At 41.8% G+C, this 23,566-nt stretch overlaps 1 protein-coding gene across 1 annotated transcript in view; it reads left to right on the top strand.

The window, feature by feature from the left end:
• The window catches only part of NR2C1 (nuclear receptor subfamily 2 group C member 1), a 97,140-nt gene that overhangs the window by 41,472 nt on the left and 32,102 nt on the right, over positions 1 to 23,566 (top strand). Inside the window, exons 4-9 of the mRNA XM_065402952.1 lie at positions 2,831 to 2,938; positions 9,420 to 9,650; positions 15,862 to 15,943; positions 19,007 to 19,186; positions 20,955 to 21,102; positions 21,187 to 21,277. Coding sequence (XP_065259024.1) covers positions 2,831 to 2,938; positions 9,420 to 9,650; positions 15,862 to 15,943; positions 19,007 to 19,186; positions 20,955 to 21,102; positions 21,187 to 21,277 — 840 coding nt within the window. The remainder of the gene's footprint in view (positions 1 to 2,830; positions 2,939 to 9,419; positions 9,651 to 15,861; positions 15,944 to 19,006; positions 19,187 to 20,954; positions 21,103 to 21,186; positions 21,278 to 23,566) is intronic.

Raw genomic sequence — 23,566 nt, 5'->3', positions numbered from 1 at the left:
CATTCACATGGCACTATTGTAGCCGGTGTTGCAAGATATTTACGTGCCAGATATGCTAAACATTCGTATGCCCCTTCATGCTTTGGCCACTATTCCAGAGGACATGCTTCCATGCTGATGATGCTCATTAAAAAAATAGTGCTTTAATTAAATTTGTGACTGAATTCCTTGGGGGAGAATTGTATGTCTCTTGTTCTGTTTTACCTGCATTCTGCCATATATTTCATGTTATAGCAGTCTCGGATGATGACCCAACACGTTGTTCATTTTAAGAACACTTTCACAGCAGATTTATAGAATCATAGAATATTAGGGTTGGAAGAGACCTCAGGAGGTCATCTAGTCCAATCCCCTGTTCAAAGCAGGACCAACACCCACTAAATCATCCCAGCCAGGGCTTTGTCAAGCCGGGCCTTACAAACCTCTAAGGATGGAGATTCCACCACCTCCCTAGGTAACCCATTCCAGTGCTTCACCACCCTCCTAGTGAAATAAACTCAAAGAAGTTACCAATGTGAGATTTCTAAAATTAGCTACAGCACTCAACCCAAGGTTTAAGAATCTGAAGTGCCTTCCAAAATCTGATCAGGACGGGGTGTGGTGCATGCTTTCATAAGTCTTAAAAGAGCAAACCCTGATGAGGAAACTACAGAACCCGAACCACCAAAAAAAAAAAGAAAATCAACCTGCTGGTTGCATTTGACTCAGATGATGGAAATGAACATAAATCGGTCCGCTCTGCTTTGGATCGTTATTAAGCAAAACCCATCGTCAGCATGGACGCATGTCCTCTGGAATGGTGGTTGAAGCATGAAAGGACATATGAATCTTTAGCACATCTGTGATGTAACTATCTTGTGACGCTGGCTACAACAGTGCCATGTGAACTCCTATTCTCACTTTCAGGTGACATTGTAAACAAGAAGCGGGCAACATCTCCTGCAAATTGTAACCAAACTTGTTTGTCTGAACGATTGGTTGAAGTAGGACTGAGTGGACTTGTAAGCTCTAAACTTTTACATTGTTTTATTTTTGAATGCAGTTTCTGTTGTACATAGTTCTACATTTGTAAGTTCAACTTTCATGATAAAGAGATTTCACTACAGTACTTGTATTAGATTAATTGAAAAATACTATTTCTTTTGTTTTTTACTGTGAAAATATTTGTAATAAAAAATAAATATAAAGTGAGCACTGTACACTTTGTATTCTGTGTTGTAATTGAAATCAGTATATTTGAAAATGTAGAAAACTTACAAAAATATTTAAATGGTATTCTATTATTGTTTAAGAGCACGATTAATCATGATTAATTTTTTTAATCGCAATTAATTTTTTTAATCGCTTGACAGCCCTAATCATAATTGAATTGTGCCAAATAATTGTTTAAACCATCAAAAGTACTAGAAATAGTTAAAGCCCTGTGTTGTATACATTATACTTGACTTAGTGTATGTGGAACTTTCACCAGTCCAGTTAGTATTGTGTTTGTTTGTTTTTACTTTAAATTCAAATTACTTTACATTGCCTCCAAATTTTAAATTTAATGTGCTGCAGATTTTTATACTGAAAATGAGTAAATGACTGGAAGAATTTGTCAGGGGAAAGCTGAGGGTTATAACAGCTGAGTAGAGAACAATTGGCACTCAAGGAGATGTGCAAGGTGGCTTTGATTTTTTTATTTCTGGGAGGCAGTTGAGGAAAATGGTATTGGAGATGGGATGCATCTCGTCTTTCTCTACTACTTTTGAGCAGAAGCAGGTGCCTTAAAATTTTGAGGGGAGGAGCTGAGTTTCCGTTTCTTAACTTCTTGAATTTTTGGAAGTAAAGAAACATCAAATTTGGAGACCTACATGATACAGAGTGCACACATGAAGTAGGATATCAAAATTAAGATGGCAAAAGGTAAAATACCATTATTTTTTCACCCTCTCTCTTTACTCTTCTTGTGGTGTCTCTCGCTATCCTTCTCTTTTGTTCTTTCTTGTTGTTTCTCCTTTTCACTGCTTTAGCTGACAGCTGAACAGAAATGGAATAACACTGTGCTTCTGCATATAAGTGCTTCCATCAGTTCCACTGAACCCTTAAGTTAAAAGTGCTTCCATGCAAAAGCATGTCCCTACTATAAAATCATAGAATTGTAGTACAGGAGGGGACTTCGAGAGGTCATCTAGTCCAGTCCCCTGCACTCACGGCAGGATTAAATTTTATCTAGACCATCCCTGACATAGAATGAATATAAACAAATAACACAAGTATGGAGGGACAAAATTAGAAAGGCCAAGGCACAAAACAAGATTAAACTAGCTAGAGACATAAATGGTAACAAGAAAACATTCTACAAATACATTAGAAGCAAGAGGAAGACCAAGGACAGGGTAGGCCTGTTACTCAATGAGGGGGGAAAACAATAACAGAAAATGTGGAAATGGCAGAAGTGCTAAATGACTATGATTCATTTATAGCTATCCATTCTTGCAGATACCAGCTGGAACAAACAAGAAAATAAGCAGCTTGATTAAAGCAGCTTGTATTCCGTATGTGTTGATCGACAATTCATTTCCCCCAGTCATGTTTTGCCATAAATATATTTCTGACTTTTGGATCCAAAATTGTGAAATGGCTTTAAAACTGTGGAACCAGTAGAACTCTCTAACGTACAAAAGCTAGCTAGTAAAATTAGGTTGTACGCTGCTACATTCCCAAACAGTACCAGTGTCTCACTTTGAATAATATTTTGCTGACACATCTGAAGCTGGTCAAACCTTAATGTGGCACAGCAGTATTTTCACATGGCTGTCATTCCAATTATTTATTTGTTTGTTTCTAGATTGCGCATTCCCAAGGAACTGTTACTCAAACACTAATGGATGGGACAGCACAAAGAATACAAATTGTCCCAGCGGATTCAGGTCTCTCTTTACCACAACGCATACAAGTATGTTTAATCTAAAATATTTTGAAAGAATCTGTGAACTACTTTACTCTGCCTGTTTTTGTGCACCCTTCCTTTTGTGAACATTTAATGATCTCTTCTAAAATGTGAAAATTTTACCCAGAGGGAGACTCCTTCTGTGTCTAATGGAGGTGAAGGACAATAGGAGTGGGGCTTCACATGGTTTCTTGCTTTCTAAGATGAAGAGTTGCATAAGAAGCACTTACACAAGTGCCTTCTGTGACACTCTAAGGGCTTGGCTACACTTGCGAGTTAGAGCGCATTAAAGCAGTCCCGGGCGCCCTAGCTTACTACCTGTCCACACTGGCAAGGCACATATTGCGCTCTGACTCCAGGGCTAGAGCGCTCCTGGTACTCCACCTCAGCGAGAATATTAACGCTTGGTGCGCCTTGGCTGAAACGCCCAGGTGTCAGTGTGGACGACGTGTTGCATTACTGCGCTCTGATCAGCCTCCGGAAATGTCCCATAATCCTCTTAAGTCAAAGGGACACTCTTGTCATTGTTTTGGAATCACTGCAGGAATGCGGATATGTCCTTTGAAAGTTCCGTTTCTGACATCCGGCATGCTTATCTGCTCCAAGACAAAGCAGCCATTACTGTGGAATGCTATGTGTGAGAGAGAGAGAGAGAGAGACGGGGGGGGGGGAGGTGAGACGTCTGCTGCTGTCTGAATTTATAAGACAGTATGCTGACATGCTCTCAGCCCCCCAAAAACCCACTCTCTCTCCCCCCACATACACACAACACACTCCCTGTCACACTCCACCCCACCCCACCCCATTTGAAAAGCACGTTGCAGCCACTTGAATGCTGGGATAGCTACCACGATGCACTGCTTTCTGTGGCCATTGCCAGAGCTGCTAATGTGGCCTCGCCAGTTCACTTGCAGCTGTCAGTGTGGACAGATTGCAGCGCTTTCCCTACTGTGCTCTACGAAGGCTGGTTTAACTCAAAGTGCTCTACATCTGCAAGTGTAGCCATGCCCATAGTCTCCTTTAGCCAGTAATTGAAATGATATGGTTGGAGTCCAAGCTGGCGACGAGGCTTCTTCTGTGTTTAAAAAAAGCAAAAAGGGTACCTAGTCTCTACTCCAAGAGTTTACCTGTTGAACACCAAAGAGGTGGTTCAAGCTGTTACAAGGCATAACATGGTAACATTGTTAAAAGGCTGAGTTATTTTTACATTTGGTAATTCAGCAGATACATTTGAAAGGCTCTGTGGTGTATCTTTGGAAAATACTTGTAGATCATAGCAAGAAATATATTTTTCTTTATATTATCAATACACCATGAAAATGTGTTATCGGCCCACTTTTAAACCGTATTGGTAGGGAATTTTTTTATTGGTTACACTGAGAAAAATCCCCCACCTGAGTAGAATACCTGATAGTGTCCATATGACATGTTCCCCCCTCCTCCCTTTTTGTATTTCACCTTAAAACCTTTTTTGTAACTAATTTTCTCTGTAAGATGCCATATTGCATTAAACACATTCAATTAAAAATGTGGCTGCTAGGGTCATTTTCCTTGCCTGTTGCTCTGACTGCAACACTCTCTTCAAATTCCTCCACTGACCCTGCTTGTTCCACTGCATTTTGCCCTGTTTCTTGTCCTAATCCTTCAAGGCCATTCACAGCTCAGTCCCTCGCTACATGTCCTCTTTTGTCACTTATTACATCTGCCCCTGCTTCCTCTGCTCCACGAACAATACAAGCCTAACTACTCATCTTCAGCTGTCTCTGTGCTATCTTCCATGCTAGCCCTTATTCATGGAACACCTTTCTTAATTAATCCATAACCCTCTGCTCCTTTCCCTCTCTCCTTAAAACCTGCCTTTGTTTTTATGCTCATGTAACGTGATGTACCTAACTTGGTTGTCAGCATTAGAAATTGTACCTGGGATAACCCCAGGGGAGGGATAGTGCAGTGGTTTGAGCATTGGCCTGCTAAACCCAGGGTTGTGAGTTCAATCCTTGAGGGGGCCATTTAGGGTACTGAGGTGTAACAAAAAACTGTCTGTGGATTTGTCCTGCTTTGAGTAGAGGGTTGGACTAGATGATCTCCTGAGGTCCCTTCCAACCCTGATATTCTATGATCTACTGCCTGATCTAAAAGACTTGTTTTGTTAACTCAAAGCCTGTAGCAGACTCATAAACCTCTATTGGTATTTGAACCTAGAGGGTCAGGTGGGCTTGGACTTGGGTGGCTAGCCTGAGGCACTGAATGTGCACAGTGCTGTTTTTAGCACACGAGCTCAAGCAGAGCTAGCATGAATCTGTCTACCCGTGCTGGGAGTCACGCCTCCCATCTGTAGAGTAGTCATCCCTGTGTGGTTCATCCACTAGAGATAAGGCTCTGTTTTTGTCATGGAGATCATGGAAGTCACAGATTCCGTGACTTTCCCTGACCTCCATGACTTCTGCAGCGCCTGGTTGCCTGGCCCGGGGGCCGCCTGAGCAGCTCGGGCAGCCCCCAGGCCAGGCTCACCAGCTGCTGCTGGAGCAGTCTCTCCCCACCCCAGCAGCAGGATTCTTGGGGGAGTGGGGGGAGCTCAGGGCTAGCGATTGGGGTGCGGCGCAGTGCTTACCGGGAGGGGGAGACTCCCCTCCCTCAGCTCCTAGCTCCACATGCTGCCTCTGCTAGCAGACACCGTCCCCCCAGATCCCATTGACTGCAGTTCCCAGCCAATGGGAGCTGCAGAACCGGGGCTTGGGGCAGAGCGGAGGCAGCACGTGTTGCTCGGGAGCCAGGTAGGGAGCCTGTCCCAGCCCCACCAACCCTCCCCCACAAGCACCTGCAGCGCCCATCCCAGCCGTGCCCCCCCAGCACCTGTGGTGCCCCCCGAGCCACACCCTCCCCTTCCCGCCCCCCCCCCCCACCCCCTCGAGTTTTAGTCAGGGGTGTATAGTAAAAGTCATGACAGGTCATGGGCTGTGAAGTTTTGTTTACTGCCCATGACCCGTCCGTGACTTTTACTAAAAATACCTGTGACTAATACGTAGCCTTAACTAGAGAGGAACAGAGAGCCACACTTTGTAGGAGTGAGTTATGCCTCCAATAAATCAGTCAGCCAGTACAAGTTTGGTTACGTGTCATGTTGGGGGCTTGGCGGCGGAGGGGAACAGGAGGGTTGTGTTTAAAAAAGTTAAGTATTTTCTGTAACCTTCAAATTATACGGTAGCTATTTAGTGTAGCTGGGTGATGTTCTTTTTCTGTCTCCCTCACCTCTTCCTTTCTCTGGTTTGTCACTCTCACTTGTTGCATCTTCTCTCTAATTAGACTGTAAACTCTTTGGATCAAGGACTGTCTCTACTATATGTTTGTAAAACACCTAGCACACTGGAGTCTCTAGGCATTACAGCAGTACAAACAATAATTAGTAATAAGAAATAATTGGAGCTGGTTGAAAGTAGTTTTTTTCCATTGAGAAATGAAGTTTTGTTGAAATTGAAATGTTCTGCAGGAAAGTGTCAAATTTTGGTAAAATCGACAGGTAAAAGTCCAGATGTTTTGTTTTGACTTTATCAGTTTGTTTTGGTTTTACTTATATAAAAATATATATAGTATAAGAAATAATGTAATACAATATAAAAAGCTAAATAATGTTTTTACACCCTTGAAACACCATAGAAATGAAATGTTTTGATTGTCCCAAACTGAAATTTTTAAGAATTTTCATTTTGTGAGAAACTTCAGAAATTTTTTTTGAACTGTCAAAATTTCCCATGGGATGGAAATTCTGGTTCCCAACCAGCTCTGTAAATAATATGTCAAAATAAAATAAATTGTATTGAAATAATCCTTTACATTTGAACACATTATTTCCTAAAACAGGCACACTGAATGACTTACGTATGTCGCTAGTTTATTCATAGGGCAGTTTCACAGATGGGTTAAAGTACTGTCCAAATGGAATCCAAGGTCTCCAAAGAGAAAATATTGTTAAAAAGCAGCTTGAGGCTATAAAAAGCAGCCAAGAGAAATTTAGGCTGGAATACTAGAGAAATGTGTAAATGAAACATTACATGAGAAAACATATATTTTAAACATAAAACAATGAATAATTTCCATATTTAATGAAATGAATACAAGGGCAATGTTCAGTTTCAAATAATTAAGAAATATGTTGTTATTGAACTCTGACAAATTTACAGTAGAGGACTACTGTGTTAAGGTTTTATTCTGGTTATTAGATGTTCAGGTCATGATACTGCATATTGTTCTGCTAGGGTGGACCCCTGCGCCCAAGCAGAGCCTCATTGACTTCACTGGAGTTCTGTGCAGTTGCAAGGATCCCACGTGGAATAAGTTGTGGAAATGACACTTGTCATTATTAAAACTGTCCTTTTGTATAATACATTTTTCATTTGCCAAATGTTTAAGGAGTAGGGTTTGCAGAGGGGAGCTTTTGTCTAGACTTAGTGTTCTTGTGTAAACATTAAAGTAACATATGGTAGAAATCTATTAAAGTACTGATCATGCAGTGAGATCTGCCTGGACAGATCCCTGCACCCATGGGGAGCCCTATTCAAGAATTGGGGCCATATTCACAATAACAATTTGTGAGTTAGCAAGTTGGTAACAAAAATAGAGGAAAAAAGCAAACATGCATCATAAAATGCACTTCTGTTCATTTATTTTGTCGGCTGTAATTCTTTATGATGATGCTTTATAGCAGTGGTTCTCAAACTAGGGCCGCCGCTTGTTCAGTGAAAGCCCCTGGCGGGCCGGGCCGGTTTGTTTACCTGCCGCGTCCGCAGGTTCAGCCGATCGCGGCTCCAACTGGCCGTGGTTCGCTGCTCCAGGCCAATGGGGGCTGCAGGAAGGGCAGCCAGCATGTCCCTTGGCCCGCGCCGCTTCCTGCAGCCCCCATTGGCCTGGAGCGGCGAACCGCAGCTAGTGGGAGCCGCGATCGGCCGAACCTGCAGACGCGGCCGGTAAACAAACCGGTCCGGCCCACCAGGGGCTTTCCCTGAACAAGCGGCGGCCCTAGTTTGAGAACCACTGCTTTATAGGACACTAATAAACGTACTTAGTAATGTAAAGTGCCTACCACACCTTTGGGCACTACAGAAATAATGCTGTAGTATATTTTATAACAATAATAAAATCCTAGCAATAATAAGGCTGCTTTTGTAAATTTTAAGTTGTTTATTACTGTGTAAGAATTGAGGAACATTGCAGATTTAGATAACAAAATGAAAACTTCCCAATTACCTACCATACCCCTCGCCCCCAAACACACATGCACCTTTTAAAAGTATGGAAATAAACTATAAAACTAAGGTCAGTAAATATTCAAATACACTCAGTCTCTTACATAAACATGATACACATATTTGAAAAACAATGTTAATCCTGTGCAGATTTGTAAATAAGTGTTTTGAACTTAATGGATTGTTGAATTAGCTTTTTCTTTAGAATTCAGTGGTATTTTACTGTATCTAAAGTTTAAAGGTTTACAGTCAAGCTAGAGGTGTCTATGCATAGCCTTCACGTACAAGGCTATAGATCAAGGAGCGCTTCTCTACTCCTGTGCACTCGACTCAATATTACGTGGCACCAGTGGATGTCCCCCAGCATCACATAGCCTTCTGAAGAGTGAAAAATGGGGATGTATAAAAGTGTAAAATTTATATAATAAAAAATGAAAGTGTATTACCAAGTTTGTCAAAAGATGATAAACTGTGCAGTTTAGTGAAGGGCAAGTCAGTGAGGCTCTACTACAGTCTTTATTTAAAAATAGGAAAGAAATGCCGTAATGATGCTGTTGATCTGTTCTTGATTGTCAAATGAAGAATAAAACAAAAGAAGTTGTTTTTGTTTGTCAAACAAAGAAAAAAAGGTGGCAAAGAGAAGGGTTAGTGTTCAGTTCTCCTGCTTCAGTTTGAATTTTCTGTATGTGGGTGTAAAAGTGTTAAACTAAGGTATAGTCAATTGAAATAAGATTGTTCCTTGCCCTTATTATTCTAAATTAATGAAGCCAACACTGAAGTGTACAACGTGGGATTAGGCGATGAAGATAACTCATTAAGGACCTACACCTGTGAGGTGCTGAGTGTCACTTTGTGGTATGCTGTGTTCTCAACTCCCATTGAATGAAGTGAGAGTGGAGGGAGCTCAGCACTTCACAGGACTGATTGAGCCTTAACATTTATATCCATATTTTGAACACTTCATAATTCATAGCTGTTAGGATCTGAGGTTTTTGTTTGTCCCTCTGTAAAAATATGGGCCACTTGCAAAATTTGAATGTGTATTCAGGTTCAGAGTTCAAACACTACTACAGTTTGGGGATTTTTAGATTCAGGGTTTTTGCTTGAATTTAACTCATTAAGAGGCCCAGTCCTGCAACCACAGAAGTCAAAGGCAAAACTCCCATTGACTATGATGGTGCAAGATGGGGTGCTAAAAAAACATTAACTTGAAAGACCATAACAATTTGAGATAAATGTATTATCAGATTGTCACAGACCAGCAGACGGGCCAGAAGATTCAGATTGTTACTGCACTTGATCAGAGCACAGCAGGCAAGCAGTTCATCTTAACAAATCATGATGGCTCTACCCCAAGCAAGGTGATCCTTGCCAGACAAGATTCCACTCCAGGAAAGGTTTTCCTAACAACTCCAGATGCTGCAGGTGTCAACCAACTGTTTTTTGCATCCCCCGATTTATCTGCACAACACATCCAGGTAGAGAATCCACTTTATTTCATAATATTAATTCAGATGGGATAGGACAGGGGTTCTCAAACTGGGGGTCGGGACCCCTCAGGGGGTCACAAGGTTATTACATGGGGGGTCATGAGCTGTCAGCCTCCACCCCAAACCCTGCTTTGTATTCAGTATTTATAATGGTGCTAAATATATTAAAAAGTGTTTTTAATTTATAAGGGGGTCGCACTCAGAGGCTTGCTATGTGAAAGGGGTCACCAGTACAAAAGTTTGAGAACTACTGGGATAGGAAGAGATGTTTTTCTTTCCAAATATTTTCTGTGCTGGTTCTGTATTTTCAGTCTTTTTGCTGTTTACATTTCCCTGATAGCAAGACTTGGAGTAGTTGTTTAGAAACAATGAAGAAAATGATTTGTTCCTGGAAAGCTGTTATTTTTGAATGTATATTTCATGAGCCAGGATTAAAAAAATATAAATGTGTAGTTTTATTTGTACTTTTCAAGCCAGAACCTTCTTGTCTCAGCTCCTGGGATAGCCTTTTTGTATTTCTGCCTCATTGACTCTCCGTCTGTTTTAAAATATCATTTGAATACCATTTTCTCCCTTGCCTTTACTTCTTAATATTTCACTCCTCTTGCTTTCATTTTATTTGCCATTGTAATTATTATTTAACTGAGTAAACAATTGTTATCTTAGACAACATGCAGACAAAGGAGGTGGGAAGGGCAGGAGAGAGCATCAATGAGATTAAGTGGTGAACTTCAGCGTGTGTTTTGTAGTGTCATTTTTTGTATTTTTTTTTTTTTAAAGTAAAGCCCAACAAGGGTAAGTGTCAGTTAGATAAGGTTTAAAGTGCTTCCAGCATAAAGCAATTTGAGAAGGGATTTCAGTGGCATAGCTACAGTGGGGTAGTCACAGCCAGACCCATGAGGTTATGCGGGCTCAACCAGACAAGTGATGCTCCCACATTTTAGCTGATTCACAGGTTTGCAATGCCACTCGCTCAAATTTGGCTACGCCAACCCTCCATCTGATGGAAGGGGAGCAAGACCAAATCTGATTGGCGTTGCAGTGTAGCACATGGGGATGCAGCGCCACTCAGGTTTGGTCTGGCCGCCCCCCTTCATGACAAAGGGGTGGCCAGACCACATTTGAGTGGTGCTGTGACCCTGTGTACCAGGTTGTAATGCCACTCATTGCCCAAATTTGGCCTGTGCCATGTGAATGCAGGGTGGGCAACGGGAGCCAGCAGAGCTAATGGGCAGCTAGGATCCGGAGTAGCCTGGGATGGGAACAGACCACAGAGCTGGGGGTGGGGGGTGGGTGCTGGTGAGTGGCCAGGAAGGTCACAGGGGTGAGGGGCTGGGGAGTCGGTTGCTTGGGCGGGCTTTGGGTGAGTGGGGAGTGTTAGGGGACTGCAGGAGGAAGGGTTGGGGGTGAGTGGGGGATGTTGGTGGTAGTAGGTTGAGTTGTGGGAGGCAAAAGGGTAAGTTGGGGGCTGTGATGTTGGGGGTAAGCAAAATTTCCGATTTTAGAATCTGGAAGGGGGCCCCTAACCTATTCTTGCACCAGGGCCTTGCTTTGTTACACCACTGTGGTATTGAAAGGATAAGAAGGTGGACGAATGTCAGACTGGGTTAGGGAGCATGGTCTAGTTGTATGGGTAGTATGGAAAGGGGACATAAAGATGGGATCTAGTTGTGTTAGCTTATACAGACCAAAAGAATTAGGGAGGCAGTGGAAAGAATATTTTATAATTTTTGTGCTTTCACAAGCTAAACATGTAAGGCCTATGGAATATATAAATTTCTCTGTCATTTTCTGTTAGGGCTTGTCTACACGGTACATTAGTGCATACTAACTGGGGTGTAAATTCTAGTGTGCATCTGTGTGTCACACACTAACTGGACCATGTGGACCCTGCTGGCACACATTAGAAGTTCCCTAGTGTGTGCTGATGTAGTCCTGTTTCAAACAATACTGCGTCAGTGCACACTATGGAACTTTTAGTGCATACCAGTAGGGTCCACGTGGGCCAATTACTGTGTGACAAGCTGTGCACAGTATAATTTACATCCCAGCTGGTGCATACTAATGCATCATATAGAAAAGCCCTTAGTGAAATGTGCATTAACTACCATTTTAATGGGAAGCTAGCTTTTAATTTTCCATTCACTGGACACGGGGCTTTCATTTAATTCTAGATACTCGTCATGTTCTCTCATATCTTATCTTCTCTAACTGCTCCTCCCATTTGCAGTTTTGCACGTTCTTTTATTTTACACCTTCATTTGAAACAGGCTTCCATTTCCTGTGCGCACACACACCGTTCCTCTTTCAAATCCTTCCTTTAAATCCACATTTTGTGGAACACCTTTCTTGATTAATTGTTTCATCAATAGTGGCTCTGCATCTTCGTGAATGGCAACTCTTGTTCTGAGTGTCATGTTTATCCAAGGTAAATTTTGAACATTTTGGAGCAGGGACTTTCCCTCCTCTTGGGCCAAATTCTGGAGTCCTTGCATAAGCAAAACTCTTTATGACATCAGTGCAAGTTTTGTCTACGGAAGGACTTAAGGAATTTCTTGTATGTTATGTATAATTCCATGCACAATTATAGCACTAAATAATAATTGCAGCTGAGGTGAAATGAGAAATTAATAAACTAGTGATGTTTTGTCATTGAGCCAACTTTTTCTTTAAGAATGTTAATGTTAAATTAAAAGAAACTTCAGTGATGTGTAATAGCAGTAAAAGATTAGAGGTAATATCTTAGATGCTGTTGCTAAATAAACATTTACTTATGGGGGTGTGAGAGAGAGAATTTTCAAAGCACTTTTTAGACATTCATGTAACATTTTCATTATTTCTCTTTATAGAATAGGACTATCGCCTTTCTCAGTAGAGCTTTTCTTAATTATCAGAGGGGTAGCCGTGTTAGTCTGAATCTGTAAAAAGCAACAGAGGGTCCTGTGGCACCTTTAAGACTAACAGAAGTATTGGGAGCATAAGCTTTCGTGGGTAAGAACCTCACTTCTTCAGATGCAAGTAATGGAAATCTCCAGAGGCAGGTATAAATCAGTGTGGAGATAACGAGGTTAGTTCAATCAGGGAGGGTGAGGTGCTCTGCTAGCAGTAGAGGTGTGAACACCAAGGGAGGAGAAACTGCTTCTGTAGTTGGATAGCCATTCACAGTCTTTGTTTAATCCTGATCTGATGGTGTCAAATTTGCAAATGAACTGGAGCTCAGCAGTTTCTCTTTGGAGTCTGGTCCTGAAGTTTTTTTGCTGTAAGATGGCTACCTTAACATCTGCTATTGTGTGGCCAGGGAGGTTAAAGTGTTCTCCTACAGGTTTTTGTATATTGCCATTCCTGATATCTGACTTGTGTCCATTTATCCTCTTGCGTAGTGACTGTCCAGTTTGGCCAATGTACATAGCAGAGGGGCATTGCTGGCACATGATGGCATATATAACATTGGTGGACGTGCAGGTGAATGAGCCGGTGATGTTGTAGCTGATCTGGTTAGGTCCTGTGATAGTGCTGCTGGTGTAGATATGTGGGCAGAGTTGGCATCGAGGTTTGTTGCATGGGTTGGTTCCTGAGTTAGAGTTGTTATGGTGCGGTGCGTGGTTGCTGGTGAGAATATGCTTAAGGTTGGTGGGTTGTCTGTGGGCGAGGACTGGCCTGCCTCCCAAGGTCTGTGAAAGTGAGGGGTCATTGTCCAGGATGGGTTGTAGATCACTGATGATGCGTTGGAGAGGTCTAAGCTGAGGGCTGTAGGTGATGGCCAGTGGAGTTCTGTTGGTTTCTTTTTTGGGCCTGTCTTTTAGCAGGAGGCTTCTGGGTACACGTCTGGCTCTGTTGATTTGTTCCTTTATTTCCTTGTGTGGGTATCGTAGTTTTGAGAATGCTTGGTGAAGATCTTGTAGGTGTTGGTCTCTGTCTGAGGGGTTGGAGCAGATGCGGTTGTACCTCAGTGCTTGGCTGTAGACGATGGATCGTGTGGTGTGTCCGGGGTGGAAGCTGGAGGCATGAAGGTAGGCATAGCGGTCGGTGGGTTTTCGGTATAGGGTGGTGTTAACGTGGCCATTGCTTATTTGTACTGTGGTGTCCAGGAAGTGGACCTCCCGTGTAGATTGGTCCAGGCTGAGGTTGATGGTGGGGTGGAAGCTGTTGAAATCATGGTGGAATTCTTCCAGGGTCTCCTTCCCATGGGTCCAGATGATGAAGATGTCATCAATGTAGCGTAGGTAGAGAAGGGGCGTGAGTGGACGAGAGCTGAGGAAGCGTTGTTCCAGGTCAGCCATAAAGATGTTGGCGTATTGTGGGGCCATGCGGGTGCCCATAGCGGTGCCACTGGTCTGGAGGTATATATTGTCACCAAATTTGAAATAATTGTGCGTGAGGATAAAGTCACAGAGCTCAGCAATAAGTTGTGCTGTGTCATCATCAGGGATACTGTTCCTGACAGCTTGTATTCCATCTGTGTGTGGGATGTTTGTGTAGAGAGCCTCTACATCCATGGTGGCTAGGAAATCCACCTCTCCAACGCATCATCAGTGATCTACAACCCATCCTGGACAATGACCCCTCACTTTCACAGACCTTGGGAGGCAGGCCAGTCCTCGCCCACAGACAACCCGCCAACCTTAAGCATATTCTCACCAGCAACCACGCACCGCACCATAACAACTCTAACTCAGGAACCAACCCATGCAACAAACCTCGATGCCAACTCTGCCCACATATCTACACCAGCAGCACTATCACAGGACCTAACCAGATCAGCTACAACATCACCGGCTCATTCACCTGCACGTCCACCAATGTTATATATGCCATCATGTGCCAGCAATGCCCCTCTGCTATGTACATTGGCCAAACTGGACAGTCACTACGCAAGAGGATAAATGGACACAAGTCAGATATCAGGAATGGCAATATACAAAAACCTGTAGGAGAACACTTTAACCTCCCTGGCCACACAATAGCAGATGTTAAGGTAGCCATCTTACAGCAAAAAAACTTCAGGACCAGACTCCAAAGAGAAACTGCTGAGCTCCAGTTCATTTGCAAATTTGACACCATCAGATCAGGATTAAACAAAGACTGTGAATGGCTATCCAACTACAGAAGCAGTTTCTCCTCCCTTGGTGTTCACACCTCTACTGCTAGCAGAGCACCTCACCCTCCCTGATTGAACTAACCTCGTTATCTCCACACTGATTTATACCTGCCTCTGGAGATTTCCATTACTTGCATCTGAAGAAGTGAGGTTCTTACCCACGAAAGCTTATGCTCCCAATACTTCTGTTAGTCTTAAAGGTGCCACAGGACCCTCTGTTGCTTTTCTTAATTATATTTATCTTCAGAGCCCCTGTTTTGATAATGCGAAGCAGAACTGAAAGAATCAACATTCTTATCAGGAAATGGGAAGTTTCAAAAGTGCTTCTAATTTCCAATGCTTTTAATGGGACTATCAATTCTTTCATTCCTGCTTTGCATTGTGAGATTGTTAAAATGATGTTTGCTAGTTATGCAGTCATATTGTCCTTTTTAATTGCAAGCAGTGCTTTATTATTTTTTATAACTTTTACAATATCTGTGTGCAAGATCTTTTAAAGAACAACTAGAAAGTTATGATTCCTACCCTGAAGTGTTATTGCTATGAGTCTAGTTTTAGACGTGACATGAGGGTAACAAACATCAGACGGGATTGGGGTGAAGCAAGGCAAGTTACAATAGTAACATCACAGTTACTCAGTTTAGAGGCATTTTTACCTCTTGATAATGAATAATTCAATTAAATATATTGTGTTTTCAAAATATATTTATCATTGGTTCACTCTTGTGAGCACAGTGAAAGAAATGAATGCTAAGGAAAGATTTGAATGCCTGGATGACCAGAAGGCTTGACAAATGTAGTTTTGAAAATATAAGTGCTTTCTGTAAAAATCTTCTCTGGATAAGATTTGTTTTAATACTTTTAAAAGATTTTGATAGTTAAATTTAGGACCCATCCTGAATAGGGATCTGCATTGGTGCAGCAGGCACCAACATGCAGTCAACTGCCAGGGCCATAAACAGTAATTGAGGGGACTTGGTGATTCACAGGATTGGGCCCTTAGTTTAGAGAGAGGCATTTTAAGGATGAGATTGGCTTTTATTTTCCATATTTTTAGGGTAGAGAGAGAGAAAAATGAAATAATTTTGTACTTTCTTCCAGATTTTAACAGACAACACTTCCACTGAACAGACCCTAAATAAAGTATTTGATCTCTGTGTCGTATGTGGAGACAAAGCATCAGGTAATTTCTTCAGCAGGACCACTTTTTAAAAGCAGCTTCAAGCTATTCTTCAGAAACAAAGTTTTCACTGTTTTTCACTGATTAGTTACTTTTTAATAAAAAGTGGATGCCTAATGTAGCTGGACTGTGTATAGATGGGATTTATTAATTTTAGCTTTAATAATTGCATTTGTTTAAACGGTCCACTTAAAGCAATTTTCATATGTAGTTTAAGCCTGTCCAGGTCAGCATTATATTATTATACAACTACAGACACTGACCAATCAAATTACTTGATTGGCTGCAAATGCATTCTTAATTGACTGGCCATTCTGGCATTTTTGTAAAAGAAATGTTGTACCATGGACTTGTTCATTGTTACTTTGAAGTGATTTTTTTTCTTATCATTATTATTTTAAACTTAAGATATCTGTGAAAAACCGTGCTAGTTGTTTATAATACAAAACAGACACAATCAGGGAAGACCATAGAAATGTATTATAAAGTGCTCTTATGAGTTGTTTGTGCTAAGCCAGTGGTCCCCAGCGTGGTGCCCGCGGGTGCCATGGCGCCCGCCGGGGCATTTATGTGCACCCGCCTAGTGCCCAGCAGGGGAGAGAAGCTGCGGCCCCACGCCTGCCGGGGACAGAGAACTCTGGGGCTGCGGGCGCCGGTGTTCTCGGTCCCTGGCAGGCGCAGGGCCGCAGCTTAAGCCGGAGAGAAGCCGCAGCCCCATGCCTGCCGGGGACAGAGAACTCTGGGGCTGCAGGCTACGGGCGCCGGTGTTCTCTGTCCCTGACAGGTGTGGGGCCCGCCTCGTGCCTAGCAGGGGAGAGAAGCCGGGGCCCCGCGCCTGCTGGGGACAGAGAACTCCGGGGTTGCGGGCACCGGTGTTCTCTGTCCTCGCGGCTTCTCTCCAGCTACTCTCTTCTCTCTGGATTCATATATTATGTAATATTAAATATGATGTTTTTTGTATTATTTAATGTACAAATACAAAATAAGCCTTGAAAAATTGTTGACGCCCGCCACACTCTTCTGAAAACATAAATGTGCTACTGGCCACAAAAAGGTTGGGGACCACTGTGCTAAGCCATTTGAGTCATCATTTTTGGAATTGCCCAAACACTGAGGACACTTTATAATTCCACTAAGGTAGGGTGGGGGTGTGCGCGCACGCGCGCATGTATATGTTATCAAAATGGAATGTTAAGGTAAAAGGGGAAAAGCCAAAAAATGCCCTTTGCAACAGTATTAGGGGACTGAACAGATGGAAGGGGGTAATGAAAGTAGGGAACCAAATGCCAAGTGTGCATTGCGCGCCAGGGAGTCTGTGGAGAGCTGTGCTGCCTATCCCAACCCTGTGCCAGCTCTGTCTCTCCTCCCTATCCATCCCTCCCTCTGAGTCTCTGGTATGTGTTAAGCCTAGCAGCATGTTTTCCAGGATCTGTCAGAGTTGGACTGCACTCAGGCAAACCTCCAAAGGCTCACTAAAGGGAGAAGCTTCCTCTTTAGTAGAGATGCAAGCCCTGTTTCTCAAGTATGGTTTGGCTGCAAATTTCCCCCTCTCTCTGTGCACCCTGGAAGGGGACATAGAAAGGGAAGACTTTTAGCCTAACTTCTGTGAGAATTGGCTAGAATTAGCTCCATTAGGGAAGCTATTGCTCCATCTGGCAGTCTGTCTGATTTGTCAGAGCAGGGGAGGCTGAAGGAGAATTGATAAGGATGGGGGGTCATAGAGGCAGCTAGAGTTAAGAGGCTGCTCAGGGCCTTAGTTTGGGAACCAGGGAAAGAGCGACAAGGCAGAATGTCTAGAGACTCAGAGAGACTGCATCAAATAATGGAAGTACTCTGCAAAAAAAACAAAACTGTCACCCTCCAAAGTGAAAAATAAAACTGTTATGGTAAACCATTTTATTTATAAGTATTTATTTTTAAAACAACCTTATTTGTAGCGTGAAACTGTATGAAATTTCATGTGTGTGTGACATTTGAGATGGTTATGTTAGAGGGATCTGAAAGTAAGTTAGAATCTCTGGAAATCTCTTCCAGACATCTGAATGGAAGTCTCTAAAGAGTGAGTAAAGTACCTATAAAATTAAAGTTTATCCTCTTTGAATAAGTCAACATTTGAAATTGATTTTTGTGAATTGTCCTTAATTAGAGGAGCAGCCATGATACCTTCATAATACGTATTTTTGAACATTTCTGTATGGCCTTGCTTTTTAGATTTTAGTTCTGGATTATAAAATTAACAGTATGTATAGTAGCTGTGTCTAAATGACCAAGAGTGCCTTAATCTGTAAATGCAGTATTCTTGTAGCCATACTCAGGGTTTTATTTTTTCAGCTAAGCAGGTTTTAAATATTGATTTTAAAAGAAAAATAAAATCTGGATTGTAGGGACAGAATAGCACAATGAGAAAAGCTGTGGAAATGTTGAATTTTTTATTGATTTAACAAATTTTTTGTTTACTTGCATCACTGAATACTTTCATTATAAAAGAGAATTAGGATTTATCTTTACCCCAATTTAAAAAAATCGATAGTTTTGAAATGGTAACAGACATTGTCATCAAGTGAATACATTTATACTGTCTCCTCTTTATATATACAGTCTTTCTGTCATCTTTAAATCGTGCAGTTATGCTGCTAAATTGTGTGATAGACAATAAAATAACTTGATTAGAGGGTCACTGAGAAAAATTACTAAAGTATGTGTAATTCAAGTAACTCATGCTTATCCTAATGCTCCTGGGGAGGGGGGAAGCCAGTTTTCGGGCCTGTCTGCTATTGCTAGCAACAAAGACACTGGAGTCAAGGAGTTAATAAACTATTGGGAAATGGTCATCTTGCGTGAGTTGTTTAAACCAGAGATTTGGTTAGTTTGCTTGTCTGTGTGATTCTCTAGCCACTTGGTAGTATCTTCATATCTGTAACTCATTTAAAAAAGTACATCCGTGCCTTGTCTATGTAAAGTTATACATACTCTTTGACTTGTCTAAATATAATTTCTTTTTAAAAGAGGGAAAATGTTATTAACACTGTAAAATTAATGTCCTGACTTATGCTGTTCTTCAACTAGGACGTCATTATGGAGCAGTAACATGTGAGGGATGCAAGGGATTCTTTAAAAGAAGCATACGAAAGAATTTAGTTTATTCATGCCGAGGGGCAAAAGACTGTGTCATTAACAAACATCATCGAAACCGATGTCAGTACTGTAGGCTGCAGAGATGCATCGCATTTGGAATGAAACAGGACTGTAAGTATAAGTAGGATTTATACATCTGGTAGGGGGTGAGTGAGAGTGTGTGTGTGTGTGTGTATGTATGTATATATATATATATATATATATATATATATATATATATATATATATATATATATATATATATAATATATAAGCAGGCATATATATAAAATATAGCAGGCATTCATGACAAGGTTTGTGCTGTGGAGAATATACTGTTATGTATGCATGCAAATCAGGCTTTACCTTCATTACTGTTATGAAATAGTTAGATCAGCTTCTCCTTAAAGAATGGTAAGTCCAGTGTGACTCAAACTCTGAATTTTGGCAGTTTGTCAAAGATTGAAATAACCTTAAAAACACACAGAACAGAGTAAATAAGAATAAAGTGTTGTTCCTAGGCAACAGGCATCCATTTTCTATGATAAATTGTCTGGTTGTAAATTTAGCAGCTGAAGAAATTTTGAATAACTCCACCTTCCCGTCAGTTTGTCCAGCAGTTTCTGCACCCTACCTAGTTTGCCCAGCAGAGGAAGGTATCTCCCAGGCAGAGATTAGCAGGCACATATGACTTAATTCTTGCAGTTCTAAGTTCTTTTTTGAAATTTCCTTGTGCTGGCAGATTTTAAATATGTACATGCTCAAAGACAATGTAATTTTAAAAGTTACGGATTAATGTGATCATGTTTATTTTTTAATCCTTCCTTTTTGTGACTTTTATGGTCTCGCTACCTTAAAATAGTCCCACAGATGGAATCTCAACCTTATATTAAACATTATGTATTTATATGTAGCATGTAATGCTGTAGTCCCTAGGGGGTAAATGGCTTTAAAGTGGCCAGGTGCATTGGTGCCTATTTTAAATTATGCACTGGATTGAACCTACAGTTTACTGGTCTGGGTCACCACACTCTTCCATTGTGTAACTCCGTTGAAGTAAATGGAGTGACACCATCTTAAAATTCATGTCACAGAGTAGAGAATAAGACCCTACATATTTTAAGGCGTTCCATCTCGTAAACATTTTTAGTACGTGTTTTGGTTTTGCAATGACAAAACTAAATTTGTTGTAAGTATATAAGTAGTTATTTCCTCATAAGGAGAAGTTCTCCCTTTGAGTTCTTAAAATGAAGTTGTGTAAGTAAGTTTCCAGTTGGCTTTGTTGTTTGGAGTCAGATTTCTCCATGTGGTAGAATAGTTTCCAGTTTATTTTAATGATGCCATATTTGTTGGCATGGAACCAAGAGGTTGAGTAGTTGTGGATTAAATTTCCAGAGGGAGCATAAAAAGGAGACACTTTTTAGGAGCATAAAAAGGAGACACTTTTTAGGAGCATAAAAAGGAGACATGTTCCCTCCCTTTCCCAAACAGGGAGGGAACATGTGGGCTTAGCAGACAAAAGGAGATATACAGAGACAATATGAAGCAAAAAAGCCTTCCCACGAGGATCCAGACAGGTGAAAACTCCCTAAGGACCACTTTTAATTTCTTCATAAATTTAAAATTATTGGCCTTTATGTGTTTGACCTTCAGTCTTTGACTCCTTCAACATAAAAACAAGTGTGTTTATCTATCCAGAGTCATAGCTAATGATTTTTATGCACTTTTGTTATTCAATATAGCGTCTATATAAAAACACAAATATATTAAACTTCAAGCTTTTTCAGCAGTAATTGGAAAAACAGGACACAATTTCTTAAACACTCTTGTTTGTGATATCTCCATCTGACTGTTCGTGAATTTTGGGTTCTCACCTAATAGTTACACACCATTTTGTTAGCTGTTCAGTGCGAGAGGAAACCAATTGAAGTATCACGAGAAAAATCTTCAAACTGTGCGGCTTCTACAGAAAAGATCTACATCCGAAAAGATCTGCGCAGCCCACTTGCTGCAACTCCAACTTTTGTAACCGACAATGAAACAGCAAGGTATGTTAATAGTGCTCAAGACTAATAGTTTCTTGATCTCAGAAACATCAGAAGACTAAAATTTGTACTTTTTTTCCCCTTCAGATCAACAGGACTGCTAGAGTCAGGAATGTTTGTAAATATCCATCAGTCCGGAATAAAAAGTGAGCCTACTGTGCTTATGACACAAGATAAGGTATGTGATGACATGAATAAAATACTAAGGCTACATCTACAGTACGAGCTAGAGGTGTGATTCCCCAGCTTACATAGACATACTTCTGCCAGCTTTCATTGAACTAACATAAGTATAAACAGCAATGTATCTGTAGTAGTACAAGTAGCAGCAGTGAAGGCATGACTTAGCTGTGCCAAGTACTAACACACCTTCCTGTAATTCTTACCTGTTTTAGAAAACCTAGGACATAAAGGTTACCTCTCTTTTTCATTTAAAAATTGCTGGCTGTAGAAAGTCTTATTCCTCTTGCAAGAAAACTTTTTTTTCTTGTATTTTGGACTCTGAGCACAGCAGGCTTTTTTCCTTTTTGTGCTGACTGGTTGGTGAACATGGGCCAGCCACTTTCCTACTTGGACTCGCAGTATGTTAACAAATTTCTTACACACGTGTTCTTGGATAACGTCTCTGAATCGTGCAACTTTAATTGCATTTCTGCATTCACGTGCTGATTATTTGAAAATATAAATAAGGTTGGGTGACCTGGAATCCCTTACCAAGGTAGCTATGGCTCTATCTGAATGCATTTCACAAATACCTTTAGTAGTAGTTTTCTCCCTGAACCATGTATACTCTCACAAAACTAAGTACCGTTTCAGAATTCACGACATAGTCATTGAGGTGGAAAAGGAAATATAGTTTCTTAAATTCATCTGGAAATGTTGACAGCACTGGACAATGTTGGGGTGTTGTGGTTAACGCGCCTCTTCAATGTTGCGTGAAAGGCAGGTGCAATACCTCTGGACTGGCAAACCGGGGTGGTGATCCCGAAAGGAAGCCAGAGGGTGTGTTCCAACTATAGGGGGATCACACTCCTCAGCCTCCCTGGCAAAGCCTATGCCCGGGTGCTGGAGAGGAGATAACACCCGTTAGTTGAACCTCAGATTCAGAAGGAACAATGTGGATTCTGTCCCGGTCGTGGAACAACAGACCAGCTTGTTGCTCTCTCGCAGATATTCGAGGGATCGTGGTAGTTTGCTAATCCGGTCTATCTTTGTTTTGTAGACCTGGAGAAGGCATATAACCACGTTCCCCAAGATGTCTTGTGGGAAATGCTGCGGGAATATGAGGTGCCAGTGCTGCTTTTGCATGCTATCCAGTCCCTCTATTCTCAAAGTGAGAGTTGTGATCATATTCTTGGCACTAAGGCGAGTTTGTTTAAGGGGGGCATTAGACTCCACCAAGGGTGCATCTTGTCCCCACTCCTGTTGATGATTTTCATGGACAGGATGTCAAGGCACAGCCGAGCTGTGGAGTGTATCCACTACAGGTGGCATCTCTGCTGTTTGCAGATGATATCCTTCATGCTTCTTCAGACTGTGATCTCCGACGCACACTTGAACGTTTTGTTGCTGAGTGTGAAACGGTTGGGATGAGAATCAGCACTCTCCAGGTGAGGCAGGGAGGGGTAGCTGCCCTTAGTGGAAGAGTTCAAGTATCTAGGGGTTTTGTTCATGAGTGATGGTAAGTGGGACAATGAAATCAACCAGCAGATTGGTGTGGTGGCTGCAGTGATGCAGACGCTGTACCAGTCTGTGGTGGTGCAGCAAGAGCTGAGTTCTTGGACAAAGCTCTCGGTTTACAGGTTGATCTACGTCCCCATTTTCACTTACAGTCATTAACTTTGGGTAATGACTGAAAGAACGACATTGCGGATACAAGCGGCAGAAATGAGGTTTCTCCGCAGAGAGGCTGGGCTTACTCTCCGAGACAGGGTGAGGGGCTCAGCTATTTGGGAGATCCTTGGAGTAGAGCCACTACTTCTCCAGATCAAGAGGAGCCAGCTGAGGTGGTTTAGGCACCTGATAAGGATGCCCCGTGGGAAGCTTCCTTTGGAACTCTACCAGGCATGTCCCACTGGGAGGAGGCCCTGAGGCCGACCAGGGACACACTGGAGGGATTATATCTCCCGGCTGGCCTGGGAACTCCTCAGGAGGAGCTGGAACCTGTTGCAGAAGAAAGGGACGTCTGGTCCTCCCTACTCTCCATGCTGCCGCCATGACCCTCACCAGGAAAAGCGGCATACAGGAAAAAGAAGTTGTTTCTTAAATTTAAACAAAAAACAGATCAGACAGCAATTCAAACCCATTACACATTCAGTTGTTAAGAGATAACTAATCAACATGCTTCTTCCTCATGGATTTTTTTAGCCTGATTTTTCTCTGTTCCCACTTTCATATGAGTTCTGTTGGTTTCTTCATTTACTCTAACACTTTTTTCTTTCTTCAACTGATGTCCAATTTCCTTATT

Source organism: Emys orbicularis, chromosome 1, assembly GCF_028017835.1.
Source record: "Emys orbicularis isolate rEmyOrb1 chromosome 1, rEmyOrb1.hap1, whole genome shotgun sequence".
In the NCBI taxonomy this organism is placed as follows: domain Eukaryota; kingdom Metazoa; phylum Chordata; order Testudines; family Emydidae; genus Emys; species Emys orbicularis.
The sequence above is the reverse complement of the archived record's forward strand: the minus strand, read 5'-3'. Positions and strand labels throughout refer to the sequence as shown.